The sequence below is a fragment of the Pseudophryne corroboree genome, chromosome 7 (genome assembly GCF_028390025.1).
Source record: "Pseudophryne corroboree isolate aPseCor3 chromosome 7, aPseCor3.hap2, whole genome shotgun sequence".
NCBI classification, from domain to species: domain Eukaryota; kingdom Metazoa; phylum Chordata; class Amphibia; order Anura; family Myobatrachidae; genus Pseudophryne; species Pseudophryne corroboree.
This window is the reverse complement of record NC_086450.1, coordinates 39,252,497-39,278,395: the sequence shown is the minus strand read 5'-3', so window position 1 is coordinate 39,278,395 and position 25,899 is coordinate 39,252,497. Positions and strand designations below refer to the sequence as shown.

Below are 25,899 nucleotides of genomic sequence, written 5' to 3'. Positions count from 1 at the left end.
GTAGGAGTAAAGTGCTAAGAATGAGAGTAAGAAAATGAACTGAAAGAAAATGAGACATAAGAGTCCTTGTGTTTTAGAGACAAAATTCTTAAAAAGCAGTTAATCTGCATATACAAAAAGGAGAACTGTCCAAATGTGACTCTCCCTGATATAGTACTTATCAATTAAACCCACTGTACAGTTATCAGGTAGTAATCCCTGTTAAATAGGGACTAATCTTACAAAGGGTATAGCTATGTTTGTATCTGAGCTGCAACCTAATATTCAAAAACAGGAAAAATGAAAAAATTCACAAGTGCTGTGATATATCATAGGTTGATATCCAATTTCTCAATATTTTAAATGCTGCAAAGCAACAACAAAAGGCAGTGGATTAATTTGGACAGCAGAAGCACGCTTTCACTATAAGGTAGCTATACTCTCTCATTCAGCAGATTACTGCCATACTCCACGGGATATGCCCAATCTCATCTGATCTTGGAAGACAATCCATGGTAGGCCTGGTTAGTAATTGGCTGGGAGACCAGCAATGAATACTATGTGCAGTAAACAATTGAGCTGAACAGCAGAAGTAAAAAATCTACCGACTATTGCTTTTCTACATATTGGGTAGAGTCTTTTTGTTCCATATCTTTGACACAGGATAACCCTCTAATTTTCTGTGGGGGATGTGACTATACGGATCACCTCAATAGAGGTATATAACTTTGTGACTCCTCTCCCTTCAATATGTTCTGAACAAATCAGGGCTATGTACCAATGTCCATAAACCTTTCAAAAGCAATAATCTGCTGTATTAAATGCCTTGTGGCGACACCGCTGCCTGAATATAGAGCTGTAGGTGTTGGACAACCCTTAAAGGCAACATTTCCTTCCGCTTCTGCGACACAAAGGCAAACTAATGTGCAATGGAAAGGACCATTTAAGATATTACCCCCTGGGGATTAATTAACCTGTTTTGATTACATATGTTTATTGAGATACAGGTCTACCCAGAAAAAATATACTATTAAGCTTGAATAATTTTCACCAAGGCATCTGGTCAATTTTTGATTATAATTCTTTTTTCTATGTTATGAATTATGATAGTAATGTACAATATTGTATAAATATCAAGGTAAAATAATGTTCTCCAGTCACAAAATTTTACTAAAATAATTAAAAGTTAAGTTTTATTGTCTATTAACATAAGAGTGCCCCGACACAGTCTCTCTTTTCTCTTTGGTTTGTTCATGTATTTTTACGGACTCTGGGAGCACCACCGACACTTGACTGTCACAGTAGGTGAATTGATTGATATAGTCGGTAACTGACTTTCAACCATTAGAGGTTCTAGTCTGAGGCGATAACCTGTGCGGAACTATTCAACCTTTGTCTTAGCCTTCCTCATTGCTTTATTACATTGCTTACCTGCCTTTAAGTCACCTGAAATAGTGACTCCTAGATCCCTTTCCTCCTCAGTAGTTTCCAGTATAGTGTCATTAATTCTATATTTAGCCTTTGGATTTTTGAGACCCAAGTGCATGATTCTACATTTTTTGGCATTAAACTATAATTGCCACACTCTTGACCATTTTCTCCAGTCTAGACCATCAATCTTATGTTTTATCCCTCCCTTGGACCTTTATGTAATCTGCAAAAAGGCATACTTTTCCTTCAATACCATTTGCAATGTCACCAACAAGGATAATAGAGAACTGGTCCAAGTACAGATCCCTGGAATACTCCACTGGTAACATTTCCCTCCTGTGAATGCACTCCATTTACTACAACTCTCAGTTTTCTACTCTGCAACCAAGATCTTATCCATTCAACTATCTTCGGGGTAAATTTGCTAAAAAGTTTCTAAAACATAGCAACCAATCAGATGCTGTCTATCATTTCTCTATTGCCTTTTAGAAAATGATAGCATTTGATTGGTTGCTATGGGCAACACCACCAATTTTCTCTTTTAGAAGCTTTAGTAAATTCACCCCTTAGTCAGCCATTGAGTGAATAACAAATGCCCAGATAAAATCAAGGAGGTTCTAGAATGTTTGAAAAATCAGAGTGCCCTTGTTTTAGTAACTTTGGGGGTCATTCAGACCCGATCGCACGCTATCTTTTTTAGCAGTGGTGTGATCGTGTCTAAACAGCGCATGCGTGTGGTCCGCAATGCGCAGACGCGTTAGCCACCGGTGACAGCCGTCGCTGGGCAGCGACGGATTGAACGAAGAAAGCGTTCGCACTGGCGAACGCAAGAAGATTGACAGGAAGAGGCCGTCTGGGGGGGTCAACTCACCGTTTTCAGGGAGTGTCCAGGAAAACGCAGGCGTGCCCGGCCGTTTCCAGGGAGGGTTCCTGACGTCTGCTCCGTCCAGGAACATCGCAGCGGCTGAGTAAGTCCTAAGCTGTGCAAAGACTGCACAAATTTTAGTTTGTGCAGCTCTCTGCACAAGCGTTTGTACCTCGGCACAGCGATTACCCCCTCCCCCTGTAGGCGGCGACTACTTGATCGCAGCACTGCAAAAAATAGCCTGCTTGCGATCAGGTCTGAATCACCCCCTTAGTCTATTTCAGTCTTTCCCAATTGAAAACTGTAACTTGCAGAGACACATAATTTTTTGCTGCACATCAATATTAAAATGCCGTTATAAAACAGCATTAATAAGAACAATATACCGTATATACTCTAGTATATACGGTACATAAACTTAAAAATCAAGGACAAATCTTGATAAGAATTTTTGACTATTAAATTCTGATTTGTATATTATGCCTATTGTGTACTTGATTCTCTGAAGCTATTAATCAGATAAAACTAATTTGTGTGACACATCCAGACTGTTACGGAGACACAAACGTGTTCTGACACATTGGCTGGGATCAAAATTGTGGTTCAAGTATTACTGTGGACATTCCGGGAGCCACATTACATTACCTACCAAGCAAGGCTTGGCTTTAGCCCTAGGGGTCCACGACCCTTAACCCAGATATGTAACTTAAAAGCCAGGAGGTGGGGGTGGCATTTTCTCTTTCTATTACTGGAAGTGTGGAGCTCGGCTGTGGGGTCAAAGCCAACCGCCCCTTTCCCAGTGTAACACAGAGATGGAGCATCTGCCAGAAGCATCACAGGTACAGAGGCAATTGATGCTTCTCCTCTATGACAGTTGCTAGTGCCTTGCGTGGGTGACCCAGGGAGTATTAATAACACCAGATGGATGACATTATGGGGCAGATGTATTAACCTGGAGAAGGCATAAGGAAGTGATAAACCAGTGATAAATGCAAGGTGATACACGCATCAGCCAATCAGCTCCTAACTGTTAATTTACATATTGGAGCCGATTGGCTGGTGGGTTTATCTCCTTGCACATATCACTGGTTTATCACTTCCTTATGCCTTCTCCAGGTTAATACATCTGCCCCTATGTTACACATTTAGTGTTTTAGCCCCCCAGCCACTTACCCCAACTATGATTTTAAGTAAGCAACGAAGACTTGAGCTACATTTAAAACCCTTGTCACAACTAACACTGCCTTAATTAGCAAAGTAAATATCGTGACTATAGACACAGGCTTAGCAAAATAAACAAATTAAAAGCCCATACAATAAAATTCCTCCCACCCCGTACACCATCGCCCAACTACGGTACACCTGGTTCCCTCACAACAAGCTACATATACCTACATGCCCATACCACCAACCACCCGGCATCTATCTAGCACCCCGCACCGGTCACAACCCATGTAGTTCCTCTTTCCTGCCTGCGGTGTCGCTCTCTGCCCCAATGCTTCTACTCTGTTCTGGCCAATATACTGTATAAAGACAGGCTACAAACCCAATAAAACATCCATTCAGACATGATAAGAGTACTTACACTACATTGACAGACACTATGGGGGTTATTCAATTCAAATCGGAACTGCCGTCTTGTCAGAAAGACAGCAGTTTCCGAATTTTTTATGTCGGAAAGCATTCCGACCTATTCAATTGGGCTGCTGTTTTCCTGGCAGGTCGGCAATACCGACTTGTCGGATCAGCGGTTTAGCCACGGATCCACGTGTTTTGTCGGATTTGCGGACAAATCCAACAGGTTGTAGCCCCATTTCCGACAATGTCAATCTGACTTTTAAAATAGTTGGATTGACATTGTCAAATCCTGTCGGATTTGGCCGCTAATTGAATACCCCCCTATAAGAAAATTGGATTAGATGAAAGCTTCAGGAAGTGGCACATTCTCACCGGTTTGGTGATGTCAAACACCACAATGGCCGCCTGCGCCCCTCTGTAGTACATGGGGGCGAGGCTGTGATATCTTTCCTGTCCCGCAGTGTCCCAGATTTCAAACTTCACCGTTGTATCATCAAGGCACACAGACTGAGCTAAAAAGGCAGCTGGAGAGATAGGAAACAGAGATAATCCGCTGCGTTTATTAATTTTAAAGGTATTTATATTTTGAAAGCGTATAATTTTATAAAAATGTATATATAAAAAAAATATATATTCATTACGTACACCGGGGGTATGCAACCCATTGCACTCCAACTGCTGTGTAACCACACATCGAAGCATGATCTGCCGCAGTGTTGCCGTGTAGTAGCACAGCAGCGAAAGGGCCACAGGCATACACCATAGTTTATAATCTAAGTGTTCCCATGACGGGTTTCCTGAATAGAAATATACAATGACACAGATCCTATAACGTGCTTTCACGGACATTATATACTACAGCGCATCTTAAAGGATAACATATAGACAATACAGAATTCAATTTGTGGGAAACCAAAAACACATTGGGGTGTCAGGCTTGGTGGGGGTCTAACAAATAGTAAAAGTCAGTTAGTTTCAGCTTGAAGTCATTTAAACCATGAACTGGCCATCCCATATCTCAATGCTGAGGTTCCCTCTCCTGCTGCCTGCTTATTATTCTCTACACAGATGGAGCTGATGTGCGGGGATTGCTGTAAGAGAACGCAGCTTTGGGCACACAGCCGCTGCAGTCCAGTGATGTGATTTCGGAGCCTCAGTGTGGTGTCTATTGGCATTGGGACTTTCCTAGGTCAGGATTTTATGTGGCTGTGTACTAGGTCTCCCTATGCAAATCAGGTCTATCTTCACATAGGGGCATATTCATTAATATTAACAACACCCCAGTTATGTCTGTTTCTCCCTTCTGTCTCTCTTTGCTTAAACTCCCCCCCCCCCTTACCCATTCTGTGCCCCCACCCCATCCCAGTTCCATTGCTCTCTCTCCCACCACCACCCCCTATATTTTAAATTTACAGTTTCATTTGCCTGTCGTCCTCCTGAAAATTTTATCTGTCCGAGTCAGCCATGTAACATTGCGCCACTGCCCACTGTGCTTCACCAGTCCCCTGAACGGCGCTCAAGCTGTCATAACTAATCAACCCAGGGGGAGGCGGGTGGGTCCCATTGCATCGGCTTACTAGCTGCAGACGCTCCAAGCAGCAGCACAGCTCCCACGGCTCTAGGAGAGAAAACATGGCATCTGTCCCCACACAGTGCAGAAGCCATGAGCCGGAAGAGGGGGCGGCATGCAGGTACAGCCGGTATCACTCCTGGGCGGTCCTACCCTGTGCAACCACACACCACACTTTACGGCCCTGGTCCAACTTTGCTCCAACGGTGGGCCCCTGATTCGCCACTGCTGAACCCAATGTAGGACTGGGGCATGAAGGGCCTACCGGGAAACCGCAGTGGTAGTGTCCCATGCTTAAAGGGTGTGGATATCCACTACAGAGGATAGGCCAAAGGTTGGAATATCTAGTTATTACCACTGGGATGACTTAAGTGTTAGATACATTTTTACAACTATTTTCACCAAAGAATACATTAGATCTGTTAGAATAACCGCTAATTTTGATTGGCAGGAGGGCGAATCTTGGTGTAGTTTCTATAGAAGAGAACCAAGCAGCCATACTCATCCACATTCCTGCTCTACCCCGTAACTGACCCTTCTAATGGAGTAACCATGTATAATTCCGGGGCATGGTCTGGAACCGGACATTAGCAGAGGGGGTGGGCCCCACCGGGGATTTCTCCTGTACCCTTGCGGGTCAGACCGACACTGACTAAAACCCCACCACCAATAGCCTGAATGGGTTCTTCACACTAGAGAGGCGCTGATGACAAACTGGTGGATTCTTCTGGAGGACCCAGTGGCTCTGCACATTGCAATTGAAACTTTGTGAACTCCACCCAAAACTAAATTTTCATTTTTTGCTTTGTTTTTAAGTTATTGTGAGTCTCAATGACTTAATGAAACCTGAGGGGAGAGCAAACGTATATAGGAGGAAAAAGAAAAGACTGGACAAGGACCCCATCTATACCCTACAGTAAACCATTTCACCAGTATCCCCTAAGGAGTACAGAGAAAAACAGCGAGTCATATGATGTATAATAAGTGAATAACATTACAAAGCAGGAGTAAATTTGCTACAGTACTGTGTGTAGGAAAGCCTATATAACGTTTGTAGCTTAATAGGGGCCTTTACAATCAATATAATGGCAGTCACAAAACCTTAAAACTTGACACCTCCTATTATAAAGCAAACACACATCTCTGATGAATGAGACGCAACATCTGGCAGCTCAACATCTTCTTACCTCCTATGGTGGTCTCCTGAAACTCATCAAACTGACCCTTGACGAAGCGTAACACCAAACTAGACTTGCCAACTGCCATGTCCCCCAGCAACACCAGTTTGAATTGGCAGATTTTCGTCTGGCCCACTCCGTTGGTTCTTGTACTTCCCCTGCTCGCCATGTTGCCGTAGGTTTCCCCACTCCGCGGAAGGCTCCGAATTGACGCTTAGTTGGGCGAGATCCAAATTAACCTTGAAAGGACAATCCGCTAGACAAAAGAGAAACCGCCTTAGTTTTCGTGCTCACGTTGCAAAGAACGTTAGACAACTTGAGAGGCGACTGGCGCTATTCAACTGAAAGTTATGTTTGATTAACCTTTTCACTTGCAAACTGAAATATGAAGGAGGAATAAATTGGTTGATGTAACTGTGGCCTGCAGCCAAAGCAAATACATGTAGATCACCAGGCCCAGTGCAAATTACTGCCAACAGGCAAAGATCGTTTTACAACCTTTCAAATCAGCAAATGTATCCTTCTGACTTGCCGCCTGATCTTGATGGATAATTTATAAAGGGGAAGTGGTGTCCTCTCTAGAAACGCAACGTTACCTATGGTAACCATGCAGAATACATATTATATCAGTGCAACCTTCTCACATCTTTGCTCATTGCGCTATACAGTAAGTCGTGTTACACAAAACAAGCGAGTGTCGTGTGACTCGCTAGCGCAGAGCGTCTTTTTTTTTTTGTGCTTTTTTTTCCAGTGAAAGTGCGTCGTAGACGCAATAGGACGCACAAGCAGCTTTTTATATGCAGCATGCCTATATTCTGTGTGTGACTGCGACTGTATTTGCATACAAAATGCTATGCAACAGTGTTTTCCTGGAAACACTGTAACGTGGCATTTCGGATGCAGTTTCAGACGCAATTACACACAGAATATAGGCATGCTGCATATCATTTCAATCAGCAGAAGCTGCTTGTGCGTCGTATTGCATTACATTGCGTCGCATTTTTGCTGGAAAAAAAAAAGCAAAAAAGATGCTCGGCGCTAGATTCTTGCTACGTCGTGGCGTGAAGGGCTGTTCAGCGTGACTGCAGCAAGGATGTAAAAGGACACAACTGTACGACAAACCAGCGTGGTTTCCATACTGCCTTTTTATAGATGAAACAGGTTTTGGTATTTATCATTTCAACGATGACTTTAGAGGACACTAAAGATCTGATTAAACTCTAGATTTATGATATATGATTGAATTTTCATTTCTGAATGAAGTGAGACGGTTGCAGTATCTGAATACACACACATTAATATCTCCTTTATTATCTTTATATTATTCCTGTATGGTCTGCCCCATCTCTGCCACATGCAGATGAGGAGAGATGGTGAACTCTGCATTGCTGGCCACAGAGTATGTGACACAGCGGCCCGCGGGCAAGGAATGGGCTAGACGGACCTGGTGTACGACTGAGCAAACTACCAGCATTATTATATTATCACCTTATATTTAGTCTGCAACTGGTCAAATACTGTGGTAGGGATGGTGGCGCTCCGAACATTAAATACTCAAAGCAGCATTCTCTTACACTTCACCTCCAACGCAACCCAGGCTACCATCAGGCGGACGGCTCACCCCCTACAGGATCCAGGCGTCCTCTGGGCCCATCTATATGGTATCCGGACTCCAGGTCGACACCAGAAATAGGTCGACGCGGACAAAAGGTCAACCTGAACAAGGTCGACATGGAAAAAGGTTGACATGAGTTTTTCACTTTTTTATTAATTTTTTGAACTTTTTCATACTTTACGATCCACGTGGAATACGATTGGGAACGGTAACCTGTGCCAAGCGCAGCGGTATCAAAGTGAGGCACCTTGCCCGAAGTTTGCTCGCAATGCGAGAGGACACGGTGCACTAATTGGGGTTCCCGATCACATTATGAAGAAAACGACACCAAAAAAACATTAAAAAAACATGTTGGCCTTTTCCCATGTCAACCTTTTGTCCGTGTCGACCTTGAGTCCCAGACCCATCTATATATACTGACATCTACTCTGCCACTGCCATAAACACTGCCTGTCTTGTGGTGTGTCTGAGGCCTTTGCCAGGACCTCTCTCTCAGTGCAGTCCCTTAGTGGTCACTTCACCTCTGCTTCCTCATTGTAGCGGTCACCTCTGCCTGTCTTGTAGTGTGTCCGAGGCCTTTGCCAGGACCTCTCTCTCAGTGCAGTCCCTTAGTGGTCACTTCACCTCTGCTTCCTCATTGTAGCGGTCACCTCTGCCTGTCTTGTGGTGTGTCTGAGGCCTTTGCCAGGACCTCTCTCTCAGTGCAGTCCCTTAATGGTCACCTCACCTCTGCTTCCTCATTGTAGCGGTCACCTCTGTCTGTCTTGTGGTGTGTCTGAGGCCTTTGCCAGGACCTCTCTCTCAGTGCAGTCCCTTAGTGGTCACTTCACCTCTGCTTCCTCATTGTAGCGGTCACCTCTGCCTGTCTTGTGGTGTGTCTGAGGCCTTTGCCAGGACCTCTCCCTCAGCGCAGTCCCTTAGTGGTCACTTCACCTCCGCTTCTTCATTGTAGCAGTCACCTCTGCCTGTCTTGTGGTGTGTCTGAGGCCTTTGCCAGGACCTCTCCCTCAGAGCAGTCCCTTAGTGGTCACCTCACCTCCGCTTCCTCATTGTAGCGGTCACCTCTGCCTGTCTTGTGGTGTGTCTGAGGCCTTTGCCAGGACCTCTCCCTCAGCGCAGTCCCTTAGTGGTCACTTCACCTCCGCTTCTTCATTGTAGCGGTCACCTCTGCCTGTCTTGTGGTGTGTCTGAGGCCTTTGCCAGGACCTCTCCCTCAGTGCAGTCCCTTAGTGGTCACCTCACCTCCGCTTCCTCATTGTAGCAGTCACCTCTGCCTGTCTTGTGGTGTGTCTGAGGCCTTTGCCAGGACCTCTCCCTCAGCGCAGTCCCTTAGTGGTCACTTCACCTCCGCTTCTTCATTGTAGCGGTCACCTCTGCCTGTCTTGTGGTGTGTCTGAGGCCTTTGCCAGGACCTCTCCCTCAGTGCAGTCCCTTAGTGGTCACCTCACCTCTGCTTCCTCATTGTAGCGGTCACCTCTGCCTGTCTTGTGGTGTGTCTGAGGCCTTTGCCAGGACCTCTCCCTCAGCGCAGTCCCTTAGTGGTCACCTCACCTCTGCTTCCTCATTGTAGCGGTCACCTCTGCCTGTCTTGTGGTGTGTCTGAGGCCTTTGCCAGGACCTCTCCCTCAGTGCAGTCCCTTAGTGGTCACCTCTGCTTCCTCATTGTAGCGGTCACCTCTGCCTGTCTTGTGGTGTGTCTGAGGCCTTTGCCAGGACCTCTCCCTCAGTGCAGTCCCTTAATGGTCACTTCACCTCTGCTTCCTCATTGTAGCGGTCACCTCTGCCTGTCTTGTGGTGTGTCTGAGGCCTTTGCCAGGACCTCTCCCTCAGTGCAGTCCCTTAGTGGTCACCTCTGCTTCCTCATTGTAGCGGTCACCTCTGCCTGTCTTGTGGTGTGTCTGAGGCCTTTGCCAGGACCTCTCCCTCAGTGCAGTCCCTTAATGGTCACTTCACCTCTGCTTCCTCATTGTAGCGGTCACCTCTGCCTGTCTTGTGGTGTGTCTGAGGCCTTTGCCAGGACCTCTCCCTCAGTGCAGTCCCTTAGTGGTCACCTCTGCTTCCTCATTGTAGCGGTCACCTCTGCCTGTCTTGTAGTGTGTCCGAGGCCTTTGCCAGGACCTCTCCCTCAGTGCAGTCCCTTAGTGGTCACCTCCGCTTCCTCATTGTAGCGGTCACCTCTGCCTGTCTTGTGGGGTGTCTGAGGCCTTTGCCAGGACCTCTCCCTCAGTGCAGTCCCTTAGTGGTCACCTCTGCTTCCTCATTGTAGCGGTCACCTCTGCCTGTCTTGCAACCCATGTCTAAAGCCCATTGTGTGGCTTTGTTACTGCCACAATCACAGAGACTGGACTTGCACACTGCCCAGTGCCTTGCCGGCCATATCATCTCCACACGGCAGGCCACCATACTGCCTGCTCCATCACCTACTTAAAAACTATCCTTTCAAATATATAACTGCCTTCACGAACATCCGTGTTATCTATCTCACAGTAATAATGCTGCCTTCATCTTACTGCCATCCTACAGCTTACCTCACATCCTGATCTCCCGGCTATACCACTGCCGTCAGCTCAAGCCTCACATCGTCGCTGAGGTCACGGTTCAATTCCAACCAGGGCTCTATCTGTGTGGCGTTTGTATGTACTCTCTGGGGGGGAATTCAAATGTTTGAAAAGCCGGTTGAGTGTCTGTTTTTCCCTGTCTGTTAGATAGGGAAAAAAAGAAACCCAACTGACTTTTCAAACAATTGAATATCCCCCCCTCTGTGTCCGTGCAAGTTCCCTCCCACATACTGGTAGGTTAATTGGCTTCTGACCTCAATTAACCCAAGAGTGTGGGTGTGTCCATGAGATAGGGAATACAGACTGCAAGGGGATCCGGTCTCTAGGTCGACAGTGTCTAGGTTGACCACTATTGGTCGACAGTATGTAGGTCGACAGGGACTCTAAGTCGACATGACAAAAGGTCGACATGAGTTTTTCACTTTTTTTTCTTCATTTTTTGACCTTTCTCATACTTTCCGAACCACGTGGACTACAATTGGGAATGGAACCTTGCCTGAAGCATGGTGAGCGAAGCGAGCCATGCGAGGGGACACGGTGCACTAATTGGGGTACCCAGGCACTCTACGAAGAAAACGACAACAAAAATATGTGAAAAACTCATGTCAATTTTTTTCCATGTCGACCTAGAAACCATGTCGACCTAGGCACTGTCGACCTAAGTCTATTCTATCTAACATACCACACCCGCCTGCAAGCTCCGCTGGGGCAGGGACTGATGTGAATGACTGAATACTCTCTGCAATGCGCTAAGTAGTGTGCGTTTTCAAACTTCCACCCTTCCCACTAGACCAGTGTTTTTCAGCCACTGTGCCGTGGCACACTAGTGTGCCCTGAGCAGTCTCCAGGTGTGCCGCCATAGAAGCACAGCCAGGCCAGTCAGTGTTTTGCCGCTACTGAGGCCCTGGAACGATCAATACTGGTGGGTTTAGTGGTTGCAGAGACAGTTCTTATTTTGGACCCGGGCAGTGTTGGGCTCTTCTGGCTTTCTCAGATGTGGCTCAGGCGTTACCTATGGAGGAGCTACGACATGACATCCTAGGACACGCAACTGCACCATGCATCACCATTATATTTCAGTGTGCCTTGGCAATATTTAAATCTTGCCGCGAGTTGTAAAAGGTTTAAAATCTCTGCACTAGAGATATAGGAAATGATGAGCGCTAAGCTGGTGATGAGTGTTTGCACTATTGGCTTGCCCCCAACCTCTGCCAGTCCACCCCTCCTAATACCCACCTCTTCCCCATAGCCTATTCCACTCCCATCACTGGTAACCGATGTCTCCCCTCTAGGCTGTACGTTCTCACAGGCAGGGCCCTCTTGAACTGTTGTCTCTTCACTGCTGTGTACTTCTCCCATGTGTGCAGTGTGACATCTGCGGCGCTTTATATCTAAACTGGAATGACGACCTTGCATCTCCGCAGGCATTATTTGCATATGTAAATCATGTGCCCAATGAGTACAACTAGGCTCATTTGCACAAAACGACCATTACTGTGCACACGCACAGGAATTTCCATAAAGGACCCTTACTGGGTATCCGGTCTCTAGATCGACTACACGTAGGTCGACATGCATTTGGTCGACAGGGTTTCTAGGTCGACCTGAGTTTTTCACAATTTTTTTTCATTTTGCAACTATTTCGTACTTTACGATCCACGTGGACTACGACTGAGAACGGTAACCTGTGCCGTGCGCCGCGGTGGCAGAGCGAGGAACCTTGCCCGAAGCTTGGGGAGCGAAGCGAGCCAGGCAAGGGGACACGGTGCACTAATTGGGGTGCCCGGTCACTCTATGAAGAAAACGACACAAATTATTTTTATTGAAAAACCTCATGTCGACCTAATGCTTAAGTCGACCTATTTTGGGTGTCGACTTAGTCACTGTCGACCAATAGTGGTCGACGAACTACAACCCCCCTTACTGTAATTTACATCTCTTAACATTAAGAAACAAAGAACATTTCTTGGCTGCTCACGTCTATATTACTTAGAGGAGACTTGTGCAGCAACATCACACATACAGAGGGTACGGGTTTCGTAAATCTCAGCCGGTTAGCTGGCCCTAGAAATAAAATAAAGATGATACGAGGATGTCTTATAGATTACAACGTTACACTTCCCCCGATTCATCCGTTTCCTTTAAATGGCACAATGTATGACAGCAGTCACCAAGAGATCTTCACACTCAGACAAACCTCTGCCTATATATAGCCTAATCTCTTCCCATTTATAATCTGGTCAGGTAGCAGCCAGCGTAACAGCCAGCGGAAGAGCTTCGGCTGCGGAGATACTTACTGTGGCTTTGCAAGTACGAGATTAGCGTGCTGACTGAGGTCACTGTAAAAATGGAACAACATATGCTAAAAATAATTATACACTCACCTCAATAATATATATATATTATAGTATGGAAGTTTCCATAACTATTCAGCAGATAACACGGGGTGGAACTCTGGGATTACAGTCTTGTTTTTGCAGAGCTTTAGATTTTTTTTTTTTAAACCAACTTTATTGTGCAAGGTTACACTTCATGTGGCTTTTGCAACAGGAAAGGAGAAACAGCCTGACAGCATGGAAAAATCCAGGCCCAGATTTGGCCAGTGTCAGCTGCAGGTTCTAAATCTAAACGGTGATTAGACACAGAGGGGAGAATTCAATTCCGGATGAAGGGTGCGAATTGCCGTTACAGTGTAATTTAAACGCCAGCAACGGTAACCCATCTTGCGCCTACCGCTGCGGGTGACGGAGTGTGCAGTCCAGCAGGTGGGTTTGTTTCCTGCAGATATACTGCTCCCTAGGGCTTAACAGAAATGATTAAAACAAAAATTGTGGTAGCTCTGGCATAGCTGTGATGCATGTGTGGCCAGAAAGAAGCTGTAACTATTAGTGAATGTCTTCTGCTTCCCATCAGCTGTAATGATGTCATACACACAAATGTAACCACTGAGCGTTTCCTTTCATAGCCAGTATGACAGGAGCTGCTGAACAGTAGAGTAACCATCTAAATACTGGGAGAAAAAAATACAAGCATAAAGTACCACTACCATTAGGGCAGCAATACCGTTAGGCGAGCCTAGGCAGTTGTATAGGGCATCAATGGTTATGGGGTGCATACAGTGGGAAGTGAGACATAGGGGGGAATTCAATTGCCGGTGAAGGGTGCAACTTGCCACTGCGTTTAAACAATGGGAACAGCACCCTGTCTCACCCCCTTCACCCGGCCGGCTAAAAGACAGATTGGCACAAAAGTGCTCTGTACACTATGGGGCAACAAACACTTATGTGCAAGATCGGGCTGCCGTACATGGCTATTGTCGCCCCGATCCTGCCAGACAAACTGACTGGCCCTTAATTGAATCCACCAAATAATAGCACTCATTTAATACCCGTGAGGAAGTTCCAGGTGGTAGGTGGGCCAAAGTCACAGAGAAGAAGTACCCCGGAGCTTCTTTGCTGTAATAGGCAGGAGCTAGGCGCTTGGCTGTGATCACAGCCAATCGCCAGCCTCTCACTCTGAGGATCAGAGGATGACGCCATTTACAAAAGTAGGGGGGTGTTTGACACACGCCACCTACAGCCCCCCCCCCCCCCCATAGCCTGCACAGGTGGAAGCATGAATGTGTAGTTACAGTGGAGCGCCAATTAAGGGTAGTGACAAGAACAAGCCATTAAAAGCAGGGAATAACCTGTTACAGCAGCAGCAAGCTTCACCAAAGTCATTTATTTACAGTAGGGCAGCGGTGTCACCGACTGCGCAATTGTCCCTGTCTTAATTGCAATCACATTTCTATCCAATCTTCTGCACTTTAGCCTGTTCTATAGTTTACATGATTAATATGGATATGTCGCTAGATCTTTTCCATAAGCTGACAAAATATAGCTAGTATAGTATGCACATAATAAGTATCACCATTTGGAATGCCCAAAGTGAGCTAGAATAAAAGCATGGCTAATGTCTGGCAATAATAAACCTGTGCGGACATAAATGTAAACGGGAATATTTACTAAAGTGAGATTGCAGGAAATCCCTAGATGCAAAATGTAAGCATCCCAAAGGATATAAGAAGGAGGGGCTGCAGGGGATCTCTCAGATATCCGCCTTTACAAAGCGTGAGAAGAGCTAATAAAGAAACTGGCAAACAGGGCTCTCTCTTCTATCTGTAAGCTCACTGGGTGACGGAACTCCTCTGCTGCGGCCGGGAAGCCTGCCTTGTCGCGCCTACAAAACGTTAGGAAAAACGGACCGCATCGCCACACCCCAAATGTCCATAGCTTGTCAATCACTGCGAGCGGTCTTGCACACAAAGTCGCATACAACTAAAGCAGAATACACACCATCTATCCAGCTAAAACAAGTACAGGTTTTTTCCGGTGCACGCAACTGCAGAACTTTTACGACCGATTTGTGGGGTGACTCCGCATCGGCCCTTAAGTAAGGGAAAAAAAAACAAAATAACCGTGGACACACATCCTGTATCTGGAATGCAGAACACATACTGGGGACATAGGAAATGATGAGGAAGAGAAATATATACAGGGGCATAGGATATATATACAGCAGGTGGCCTGCTTGTTATTCTCTATAGGCACGTTGCATATATCAAAGGAAAATGTTTAGCAAACAGTAATAAGCAGGTCATTACGCGTCATCAGACAGGATAAAACGAATGACATTAATAAGTCATTATAATAGATATGTTACTAAGCGTATCTGGTCTCTAGGTCGACAGTAACTAGGTCGACCACTATTGGTCAACAGTAACTAGGTCGACAGGTCAAAAGGTCGACATGAGTTTTTCCACATTTTTTTTTCTTTTTTTGAACTTTTTCATACTTAACGATCCACGCGGACTACGATTGGGAATAGTAACCTGTGCTGAGCACAGCGGTAGCAGAGCGATGTACCTTGCTCGAAGCATGACGAGCAAAGTGAGGGGACACGGTGCACTAATTGGGGTTCCCGGTCACTGTACGGAGAAAACGACACCAAAAAATAAATAAAAAAACTCATGTCGAACTTTTGACCTGTCGACCTAGACCATGTTGACCTAGAGACTCTGTCAACCAATAGTGGTCGACCTAGACATTGTCAACCTAGTTACTGTCGACCCTCCATACCACACTCGTTACTAAGGGTAAGGCTATTAATATCGCTCTAAAAAATAAGATTTTAAACCTACCGGTAAATCTATTTCTCCTAGTCCGTAGAGTATGCTGGGGACTCCGTAAGGACCATGGGGTATAGACGGGCTCCGCAGGAGATAGGGCACCTAAAAAGAACTTAGACTATGGGTGTGCACTGGCTCCTCCCTCTATGCCCCTCCTCCAGACCTCAGTTAGAGAACTGTGCCCAGAGGAGATGGACAATACAAGGCAGGATTTAGCAATCCAAGGGCAAGATTCATACCAGCCCACACCAATCATACCATGTAACCTGGAACATACATAACCAGTTACCAGTATGAACAAAAAAAACAGTAACGGTCCAAGACCGATGTCAACTGTAACATAACCCTTATGTAAGCAACAACTATATATAAGTCTTGCAGAGTTTCCGCACTGGGACGGGCGCCCAGCATCCTCTACGGACTAGGAGAAATAGATTTACCGGTAGGTTTAAAATCTTATTTTCTCTTACGTCCTAGAGGATGCTGGGGACTCCGTAAGGACCATGGGGTTTATACCAAAGCATCCAATCGGGCGGGAGAGTGCGGACGACTCTGCAGCACCGACTGAGCAAACGCTAGGTCCTCATCAGCCAGGGTATCAAACTTGTAGAATTTAGCAAAAGTGTTTGACCCCCGACCACGTCGCCGCTCGGCAAAGTTGTAAAGCCGAGACGCCTCGGGCAGCCGCCCAAGAAGAGCCCACCTTCCTAGTGGAATGGGCCTTAACCGAATTTGGTACCTGCAATCCAGCCGTAGAGTTAGCCTGCTGAATCGGATTACAGATTCAGCGAGCAATAGTCTGCTTTGAAGCAGGAGCGCCAATCTTATTGGCCCCATACAGGACAAACAGAGCCTCTGTTTTCCTAATTCTAGCCGTCCTGGCTACATAAATTAAGGCTCTGACTACGTCCAGGGATCTGGAATCCTCCAGGTCACCGGTAGCCACAGGCACCACTATAGGTTGATTCATATGGAACGACGAAACCACTTTAGGCAAAAATTGCGGACGTGTCCTCAATTCAGCTCGATCCACATGAAAAATCAAGTAGGGGCTCTTGTGTGATAGAGCCGCCAATTCTGACACTCGCCTTGCTGATGCTAATGCCAACCACATTACCACCTTCCAGGTAAGAAATTTCAACTCAACCTTGTTGAGCGGTTCAAACCAGTGTGATTTTAGGAACTGCAACACCACGTTCAGGTCCCATGGTGCCACTGGAGGCACAAAAGGGGGCTGGATGTGCAGCACTCCCTTTACAAACGTCTGGACTTCTGGAAGAGAAGCCAATTCCTTCTGAAAGAAAATCGAGAGGGCCGAAATCTGTACCTTAACCGAGCCCAATTTCAGGCCCATATCCACTCCTGTCTGTAGGAAGTGGAGAAGACGACCCAAATGAAAATCTTCCGTAGGTGCATTCTTGGTCTCACACCAAGACACATACTTTCGCCAGATACGGTGATAATGTTTTATCGTCACCTCCTTCCTAGCCTTTATTAAAGTAGGGATGACCTCTTCCGGAATCCCCTTTTTTGCTAGGATTCAGCGTTCAACCGCCATGCCGTCAAACGTAACCGCGGTAAGTCTTGAAATACACAGGGCCCCTGCTGCAACAGGTCTTCCCTCAGAGGAAGAGGCCAGGGGTCTCCTGTGAGCATCTCTTGTAGTTCCGAGTACCAAGCCCTTGATCCTCAACACTTTCGTGAGGAGGGAACACGTAGACCGATTCGAACACCCACGGTGTTACCAGTGCGTCTACTGCTACTGCCTGAGGGTCCCGAGACCTGGCGCAATACCTCCGAAGTTTTTTGTTGAGGCGTGACGCCATCATGTCTATTTGAGGAGTTCCCCAAAGACGTGTTACGTCTGCAAAGACTTCTTGATGAAGTCCCCACTCTCCTGGATGGAGATCGTGTCTGCTGAGGAAGTCTGCTTCCCAGTTGTCCACTCCCAGAATGAAGACAGCCGACAGAGTGGTTACATGATTTTCCGCCCAGCGAAGGATCCTTGTGGCTTCCGCCATCGCGACTCTGCTTCTTGTCCCGCCTTGGCGGTTCACATGAGCCACTGCTGTGACATTGTCTGATTGAATCAGAACCGGAAGGTTTCGAAGAAAACTCTCCGCTTGTCGAAGGCCGTTGTAAATGGCCCTGAGTTCCAACACATTGATGTGTAGACAGGACTCCTGGTCTGACCAAAGACCCTGAAAGGTCTTTCCCTGTGTGACCGCTCCCCATCCTCGGAGGCTCGCGTCCGTGGTAACCAGGATCCAGTCCTGAATCCCGAACCGGCGACCCTCCAGCAGGTGAGCACTTTGCAACCACCACAGGAGGGACACTCTGGTTCCTGGGGACAGAGTTATTTTCCGATGTAAATGCAGATGGGACCCGGACCACTTGTCCAGAAGGTCCCATTGAAAAGTCCTTGCATGGAACCTTCCGAAGGGAATGGCCTCGTAGGCCGCCACCATTTTCCCCAGAACTCGAGTGCATTGGTGAACTGACACCCTTTTCGGTTTTAGCAGGTCTCTGACCATGTTCTGGATGTCTTGGGCTTTCTCTACTGGAAGGAAGACCTACATTTGTTCCGTATCCAGTATCATACCTAGGAACGGTAGTCGAGTTGTCGGAATCAACTGACTTCGGTAGATTTAGAATCCAACCGTGTTGCTGGAGCACTCTCAGAGAGAGCGCCACACTGCTCAGCAATTTCTCTCTTGATCTCGCTTTTCTCAGGAGATCGTCCAAGTATGGGATAATTGTGAATCCATGCTTGCGCAGGACCACCATCATTTCCGCCATTATCTTGGTGAAAATCCTCGGGGCCGTGGAAAGTCCAAACGGCAACGTCTGAAATTGGTAATGACAATCCTGTACAGCGAATCTCAGGTATTCCTGATGGGGGGCATATATGGGGACATGAAGGTACGCATCCTTTATGTCCAGAGACACCATAAACTCCCCCTCCTCCATGTTGGCTATTATTGCTCTGAGAGATTCCATTTTGAATTTGAATCTTTTTATGTACAGGTTTAGGGATTTTAGATTCAAAATCGGTCTGACCGTACCGTCCGGTTTCGGGACCACAAATAGGGTTGAATAGTAACCTCTTCCCTGCTGGTGCAGGGGAACCTTGATTATCACTTGCTGTATACACAGCGTTTGAATTGCAGCTAACACTTCATCCCTTTCCGATGTGGAAGCTGGTAGGACCGATTGAAAAATCGGCGCGGGGGCACTTCCTCGAATTCCAATTTGTAACCCTGGGAAACTATTTCCAACACCCAGGGATTCAGGTCCGAACTGACCCAGACCTAACTGAAAAGTCGAAGACGTGCCCCCACCGGTGCGGACTCCCTCAGGGGAGTCCCAGCGTCATGCTGTGGGTTTTGGAGCAGCCGGGGAGGACTTTTGTTCCTGGGCACCTGCCGAAGCAGGTGCTCTTTTGCCTCTGCCCTTACCTCTGGCGAGGAAAGAGGATCCCCGACCTCTTTTGGACTTGTGCGACCGAAAGGACTGCATCTGATAGGGTGTTGCTTTCTTTTGCTGCTGGGGAATATATGGTAAAAAATTTGATTTACCTGCTGTAGCTGTGGAAACCAGGTCCGTCAGCCCATCCCCAAACAATACATCACCCTTATAGGGTAGTACTTCCATATGTTTCTTGGAATCCGCATCACCCGTCCATTGGCGAGTCCATAAGGATCTTCTCACTGAGACAGACATGGCATTGGCCCTAGAAGCTAGCAATCCAATGTCCCTTTGAGCATCCCTCATAAATAAGACTGCGTCTTTTATATGGGCTAGAGTTAGGAATATAGTATCCTTATCCATAGTATCAAATTGATCTGTCAGCTCATCTGTCCAAGCTGCAATTGCGCTACACACCCATGCCGTCGCAATCGTCGGTCTTAACACTGCACCCGCATGAGAATAAATACCCTTTAAGGTAGTTTCTTGCCTGCGATCTGCAGGGTCCTTAAGGGCCGCTGTGTCAGGAGACGGTAGCGCCACTTTCTTGGACAAGCGCGTCAGGGCCTTGTCCACAGTGGGGGGTGAGTCCCAAATCTCCCTGTCCTGCTTAGGGAAAGGGTATGCCATAAAAATTCTTTTGGGGATCTGCGGTCTCTTATCCGGAGTCTCCCAAGCTTTTCCAAAGAACTCATTTAATTCATGCGATGTGGGAAAATTAATAATCTGTTTCTTTTCCTTAAACATGTGTACCCTCGTGTCGGGGACCGAGGGTTCATCCACAATATGCAACACATCCCTTATTGCCACAATCATACACTGGATGGTTTTAGTCACCCTAGGGTGCAATTTTACTTCGTCATAGTCGACACTGGAATCAGAATCCGTGTCGGTAGTAGTGTCTTGTGTTAAGGGACGCTTTTGAGACCCCGACGGGGCCTGTGAGTCGGTCCAATCTGAGGATTGACCGCCTGATGTCCCCCCTAAACCAGCCTTATCAAGCCTTTTATGTAAAGATGCCACACTTGCATGCAACGTATGCCACATGTCCATCCAATCTGGAGTCGGCACAACCGACGGGGACACACCACTCATTTGCTCCACCTCCTCCTTGGAGAAACCTTCCGCCTCAGACATGTCAACACACACGTACCGACACCCCACACACACAGGGAGTTACCTATAAGGGGACAAAACCCCAACAAGGCCCTTAGGAGAGACAGAGAGATAGAGTATGCCAGCACACACCAGCGCTTAATAACACTGGAATATATGACCAGATAGCGCTGTTATATGTATATAATTGTAATCTCCACTCACTGCGTCGCCAAAGTGCCCCCCTCCTCCTTTTTCCAGCCTGTGAAGCTCAGCAGGGGAGAGAACAGGGAGCCAGCGTTTCCTCGTGCAGTCTATGTGGAGAAAATGGCGCTGGTTAGTGCTGAGGATCAAGCCCCGCCCACCCGACGGCGGGCTTCGGTCCCATCAACTTTCTATAGAAAAATGGCGGGGGTTACCGGATTTACTGTGCCACAGCCTAATCCATGCTCATCAATGCCAAATATGAGGAATATTGCTGCCCAGGGCCCCCCCGCCCCCTTCAGTGCCTGCTTGTGTGTGTGTGACTGGGAGCAATGGCGCGCAGGCTTACCTCATGAAGATCTGATGTCTTCTGCCGCCTGATGTCTTCTTTGCCTTCTCATACTCACCCGGCTTCTATCTTCGGCATCTGTGAGGAGGACGGCGGCGCGGCTCCGGGACGAACCCCAGGTGAGACCTGTGTTCCGACTCCCTCTGGAGCTAATGGTGTCCAGTAGCCTTAGAAGCAGTGCCCAACTTGACAAGCCAGCTCTGCTTCTCTCTCCTCAGTCCCACGATGCAGGGAGCCTGTTGCCAACAGGACTCCCTGAAAATAAAAAAACCTAACAAAATTCTTTTTCCACAGAAAACTCTGGAGAGCTCTCTGCAGTGCACCCATTCTCCTCTGGGCACAAGATCTAACTGAGGTCTGGAGGAGGGGCATAGAGGGAGGAGCCAGTGCACACCCATAGTCAAAGTTCTTTTTAGGTGCCCTATCTCCTGTGGAGCCCGTCTATACCCCATGGTCCTTACGGAGTCCCCAGCATCCTCTAGGAGTAAGACAAATAAGATTACAAATACATCTGTCAGCAGCACAGGGAATAATAAAAGTCTCGGCTCCCTGGTGTGACCCGCAGAGGGGCGGCTTCATTCTAACACACGGATGTGGTGAAATAACACTCTGCATTTTATCAGTCTGTGAAGTGGCTACAAGAGGTCGGAGAGCGCTACGCAGATAACACATTAGTCTATTTAGCACTTAGAAGTACACAGTATAATGACACACACTACAATGGAATATCTAGGACCTGTTACTGTTACTTAACAAAGTTCTTACAGTACAATGGGACTTGAATTTCTTATATACCATAAAAAAAAAAAAAAAAAAAAGAATAGCGACAAACCTAGAAAGCACCACATAGTATAATGGTGTTTAGCACATGACATTGATTCTCAATATTTACAATCTTCCAAGGACATGCAGGCGATATAAAAACAAGGCACCTATTGTTTGCACACATTGCGCCCCGAGCCAGCAACACATCAGTCACTGACGGTATACTACTTCACATGAAGTTACTGTACAACTTAAGTCTGTTTAGGACCTTGCAAAGGCACAGGTTATGTGTGCAGCAATAACACGTTGTAGGCAATAGAGCACTACTGAGCGCACATTAATGCAGGGGAATGTTAGAGGCACCAGAACGTCTCTGTAACCCAATCAAGTCTGTACAGAGGCAGCATTTATAATCTGACTGTAACCCTGGGTCCTGGAGACTTCTAGGAAACATTCTGGCACATGACTCTTTCCTCAGAAGTCAGATTCACTAACACTGAGTGTCCCTACAATAGAATACTTGTCATGGACCGTAATCTGCCCCTGACCCCTCCTGGGGGCGAGTAAATAAGATCATTATCTCACTATGGGGGTCATTCAGATCTGATCGCTGCTGTGCGTTTTCGAACAGCGGGCGATCAGATCCGAACTGTGCTTGCACCTGAGTCGCAATGCGCAGGCGCGTCGGACAACAACAACGGAAATTGCCGGTCAGCGACGGGATGGTGCGAAGGGCCTTCGCAAGGTGATTGACAGTAAGAGTCCGTTTGTGGGCGGCAACTGACCGTTTTCATGGAGTGTCCGGAAAAACGCAGGCGGGCTCGAGCGTTTCCATGGAGGGTGTGTGACGTCAGCTCCGGCCCCAATCAACAGGATTCAACTGCACTGGAGGAGTAAGTCCGGGGCTACGCAGAAACTGCACACACTGATTTTGAGCAGCTCTGCTACACATGGGATCGCACACTTGCACAGCAAAAATACACTCCCCCTGTAGGCGGCGACTATCTGATCGCAGGACTGCAAAAAACGCAGCCCAGCGATTAGATCTGAATTAGGCCCCATGTACAGATGGGGCTCACTGTCTGGCAGAGCAGTGGTATAATAACGCCAGGCTGCGCAGCGGTAGAGTAATGCCAAACTGAGCAGTGGCACCCATCGTTAACTAATAACTAGTATTGTGATGACTGGAGACGGCCTGATTGAGAGTCAAACGCAAGACCAAATGCTGCGGAATCTATTTGATTGCACACTGTGCAGGCAAACACATCTTCGTGCATCTTGGGGCTATTCTGAATCTGACCCATCTTGGCCACTTCTCTGTGTCCATGAAATGGGCTTCACTATGTAGCAACCGAGAGTACGCAGGAAAGAGAACAGTCTCCTGGGCGTGTAGCCATAGGCGGCTGCTCTAACAGACGGAGAGCTTTGGGCGTTGCAGTCTCAGAGATCCATGCAACTCAGAAGAACGGACGACACCCGCATTAGACTGCCGGTTGCTGCCAGAAATATACGTAATTGCAACACAGTTACATGCAACTCAAAATATGTGCGGATAATTACATGAAACGTACTGTCACAGATGGTATTGTGTGTGAATCAGAATATGTGCGGATCATGGCACAAGACTTATGGTTATGGCCAGTGTATGGAATTGTGTGCGACTCAGAATGTGTGCGTATAATCACACGAGACTTGGGGTCAAGGCCAGCGTACGGAATTGCGTGTGACTCAGAATATGTGCTGATAATGACACAAGACTTACGGTTAAAGCCGGCGTATGGAATTGCGTGCAACTCAGAATACGCGCGGATAATAACACATGCCTTACGGTCACAACCGGCGTACGGAGTTGCGTACAACTCAGAATATGTGCGGATAATGACACATGACTTACTGTCACAACCAGCATACAGAATTGTGTGAGAGTCAGAATAAGTGTGGATGACACATGAGTTACGGTCACGACCAGTGTATGGAATTGTGTGCGACTCAGAATACGTGCAGATACTGACACATGACTTACGGTCATGACCAGTGTATGGAATTGCGTGCGACTCAGAATACGTGCAGATACTGACACATGATTTGCGGTCACGACCAGTGTATGGAATTGTGTGCGACTCGGAATACGTGCGGATAATGACACATGACTTACGGTCACGACCAGTGTATGGAATTGCGTGCGACTCAGAATACGTGCAGATACTGACACATGACTTACGGTCACGACCAGTGTATGGAATTGTGTATGACTCAGAATACGTGCAGATACTGACACATGACTTACGGTCAAGACCAGTGTATAGAATTGCATGCGACTCAGAATACATGCGGATGACACATGACTTACGGTCACGACCAGCTTACGGAGTTGCGTGCAACTCAGAATACGTGCGGATAATGACACATGACTTACGGTCACAACTGGCGTGCAGACTTGCGTGCGGCTCTGAATCAGTCTCAGAACGTACATGTGCCTCACAGACCCTTATATGATAATTGAGCATCTCCTGGACATGGGTGGCCTGAGTGATGGAGCAGAGGCTGAGCACACTCACCCCCTGCCCTGCATGTCACCACTAGCAATGCTTACCGAACTCTACCTGGCATCATACGCCTGTATGGGTGACAGACATCATTGACAGCTCCTCCCCCAGCCGGGCCCACTCCCTCCCTCACCTCGCAGCGGACGTCGGTCTCCTCCACCCTTTCAGTCCGGCTCCCTTCTCCTGAGGGGGGCGAGCATCCTCCGCACACCGGAAACCAATCGGCCATCCCCGCTTCCGCCGCTTGGTAACCCCCTCTAGCTGGAAACTCTATGGTAAACCGGAAACACTCGGGCGGCCATTGCTGAAAAGGGCGAAGTTGCCCATACATCCTTTATTGCCACTCTCTCTATTATAAGGTTATATTTCCTGTGAGGAACACTGTTACTGTCACCACAGGAGCATACTGTAAGTAGGCTGACCATAGTGTCCCTTTAAACTGGGACACCAATGAATTACACAGGTTCTGTGACTGGCTGACTTCATGTCTGTATGTTATGTCACCCCTGGTTTTAAGGTAGATGCCCCAGAACCTGTGTAATTTATGAGTGTCCCAGTTTAAAGGAATATTATGGTCAGCCTGCTGTAGGTCATATATCACACGTTCCCTGCTGAGATGTATAATACTCACTATAAATAACCTGTTAGCTGTCTACTGCACTCAATGGGGCAAATGTATTAAGCCTGGAGAAGGGATAAAGCAGTGATAAATGGAAGGTGATAATGCACCAGCCAATCGTTATGGTTTAAAAAAGTCAGGAGCTGATTGGCTGCTACGTTATCCTTTCTCCAGGCTTAATACATCTCCAATGTAATTACTAAGTATGTGTGGCCAGATCTGGTAATTAACACTAGCCTACACGTATGGGGGAGATTTACCAACCCTACTGAAAAGGACAAGTGGAGGTTGTTGCCCATAGCAACCAATCAGATCCTAGCTATAATTTATCCAGTACATACCTCCCAACTGTCCCGATTTTCACGGGACAGTCCCATTTTTGGGGGACTGTCCCGCTGTCCCACCCGCGGGCTGCAGTGTCCCGCGGTGGGGTGGAGCATTTGTGAGGCTCCTATCAGTCGCTGCGCACAGCATCTATTCATGGGAGTTGGAGGGACAGGGGGCATGCCAGCAGCCCACAGAGCACTGGGCATGCCCCCTCAGTGAAGTAATCGGGAGGCGTGGCTTGGAATCGCAGCATTCTCATTAAGACATGTCTCCTTTCTATGAGGCCACACACCCTTTTCGATCGGTAACAGCTAATTTAGGCTGGCCATATTATCCCTTTAACCTGGGACAATCATTAATTACACAGGTTCTGTGGCTGCTTAAAACCAGGTGAAATGTAGGCTTGTAGTCAGTCAGCCACAAAGCCTGTGTAATTCATGAGTGTCCCAGGTTAAAGGGATAATATGGTCAGCCTAGTCATTAATGGCTATGGGCAAACTCTCCACAAGATATAATTCATCTCCCCCTTAGAATAATATACTTAATTTCCAATTACATCATTCACATATTGCGTCGGCTCTG

The 25,899-nt window shown here is 47.1% G+C and overlaps 1 protein-coding gene across 3 annotated transcripts in view; it reads right to left on the bottom strand.

The window, feature by feature from the left end:
• The window catches only part of LOC134944470 (ras-related protein Rab-5B-like), a 32,440-nt gene extending 7,827 nt beyond the window's left edge, over nucleotides 1-24,613 (bottom strand). Inside the window, exons 1-3 of one of the 3 annotated variants that reach the window (XM_063933046.1) lie at nucleotides 24,505-24,613; nucleotides 6,611-6,857; nucleotides 4,226-4,377 (exon numbers count right to left, since the gene is read on the bottom strand). In XM_063933046.1, the coding sequence (XP_063789116.1) occupies nucleotides 4,226-4,377; nucleotides 6,611-6,770 (312 nt within the window). In that variant the 5' untranslated portion in view covers nucleotides 6,771-6,857; nucleotides 24,505-24,613. Of the gene's footprint in view, nucleotides 1-4,225; nucleotides 4,378-6,610; nucleotides 6,858-13,158; nucleotides 13,246-24,418 lie in introns of those variants that run through there. The other 2 variants (XM_063933047.1, XM_063933048.1) reach the window with 2 other exon arrangements.
• Nucleotides 24,614-25,899: the final 1,286 nt, after the last annotated feature.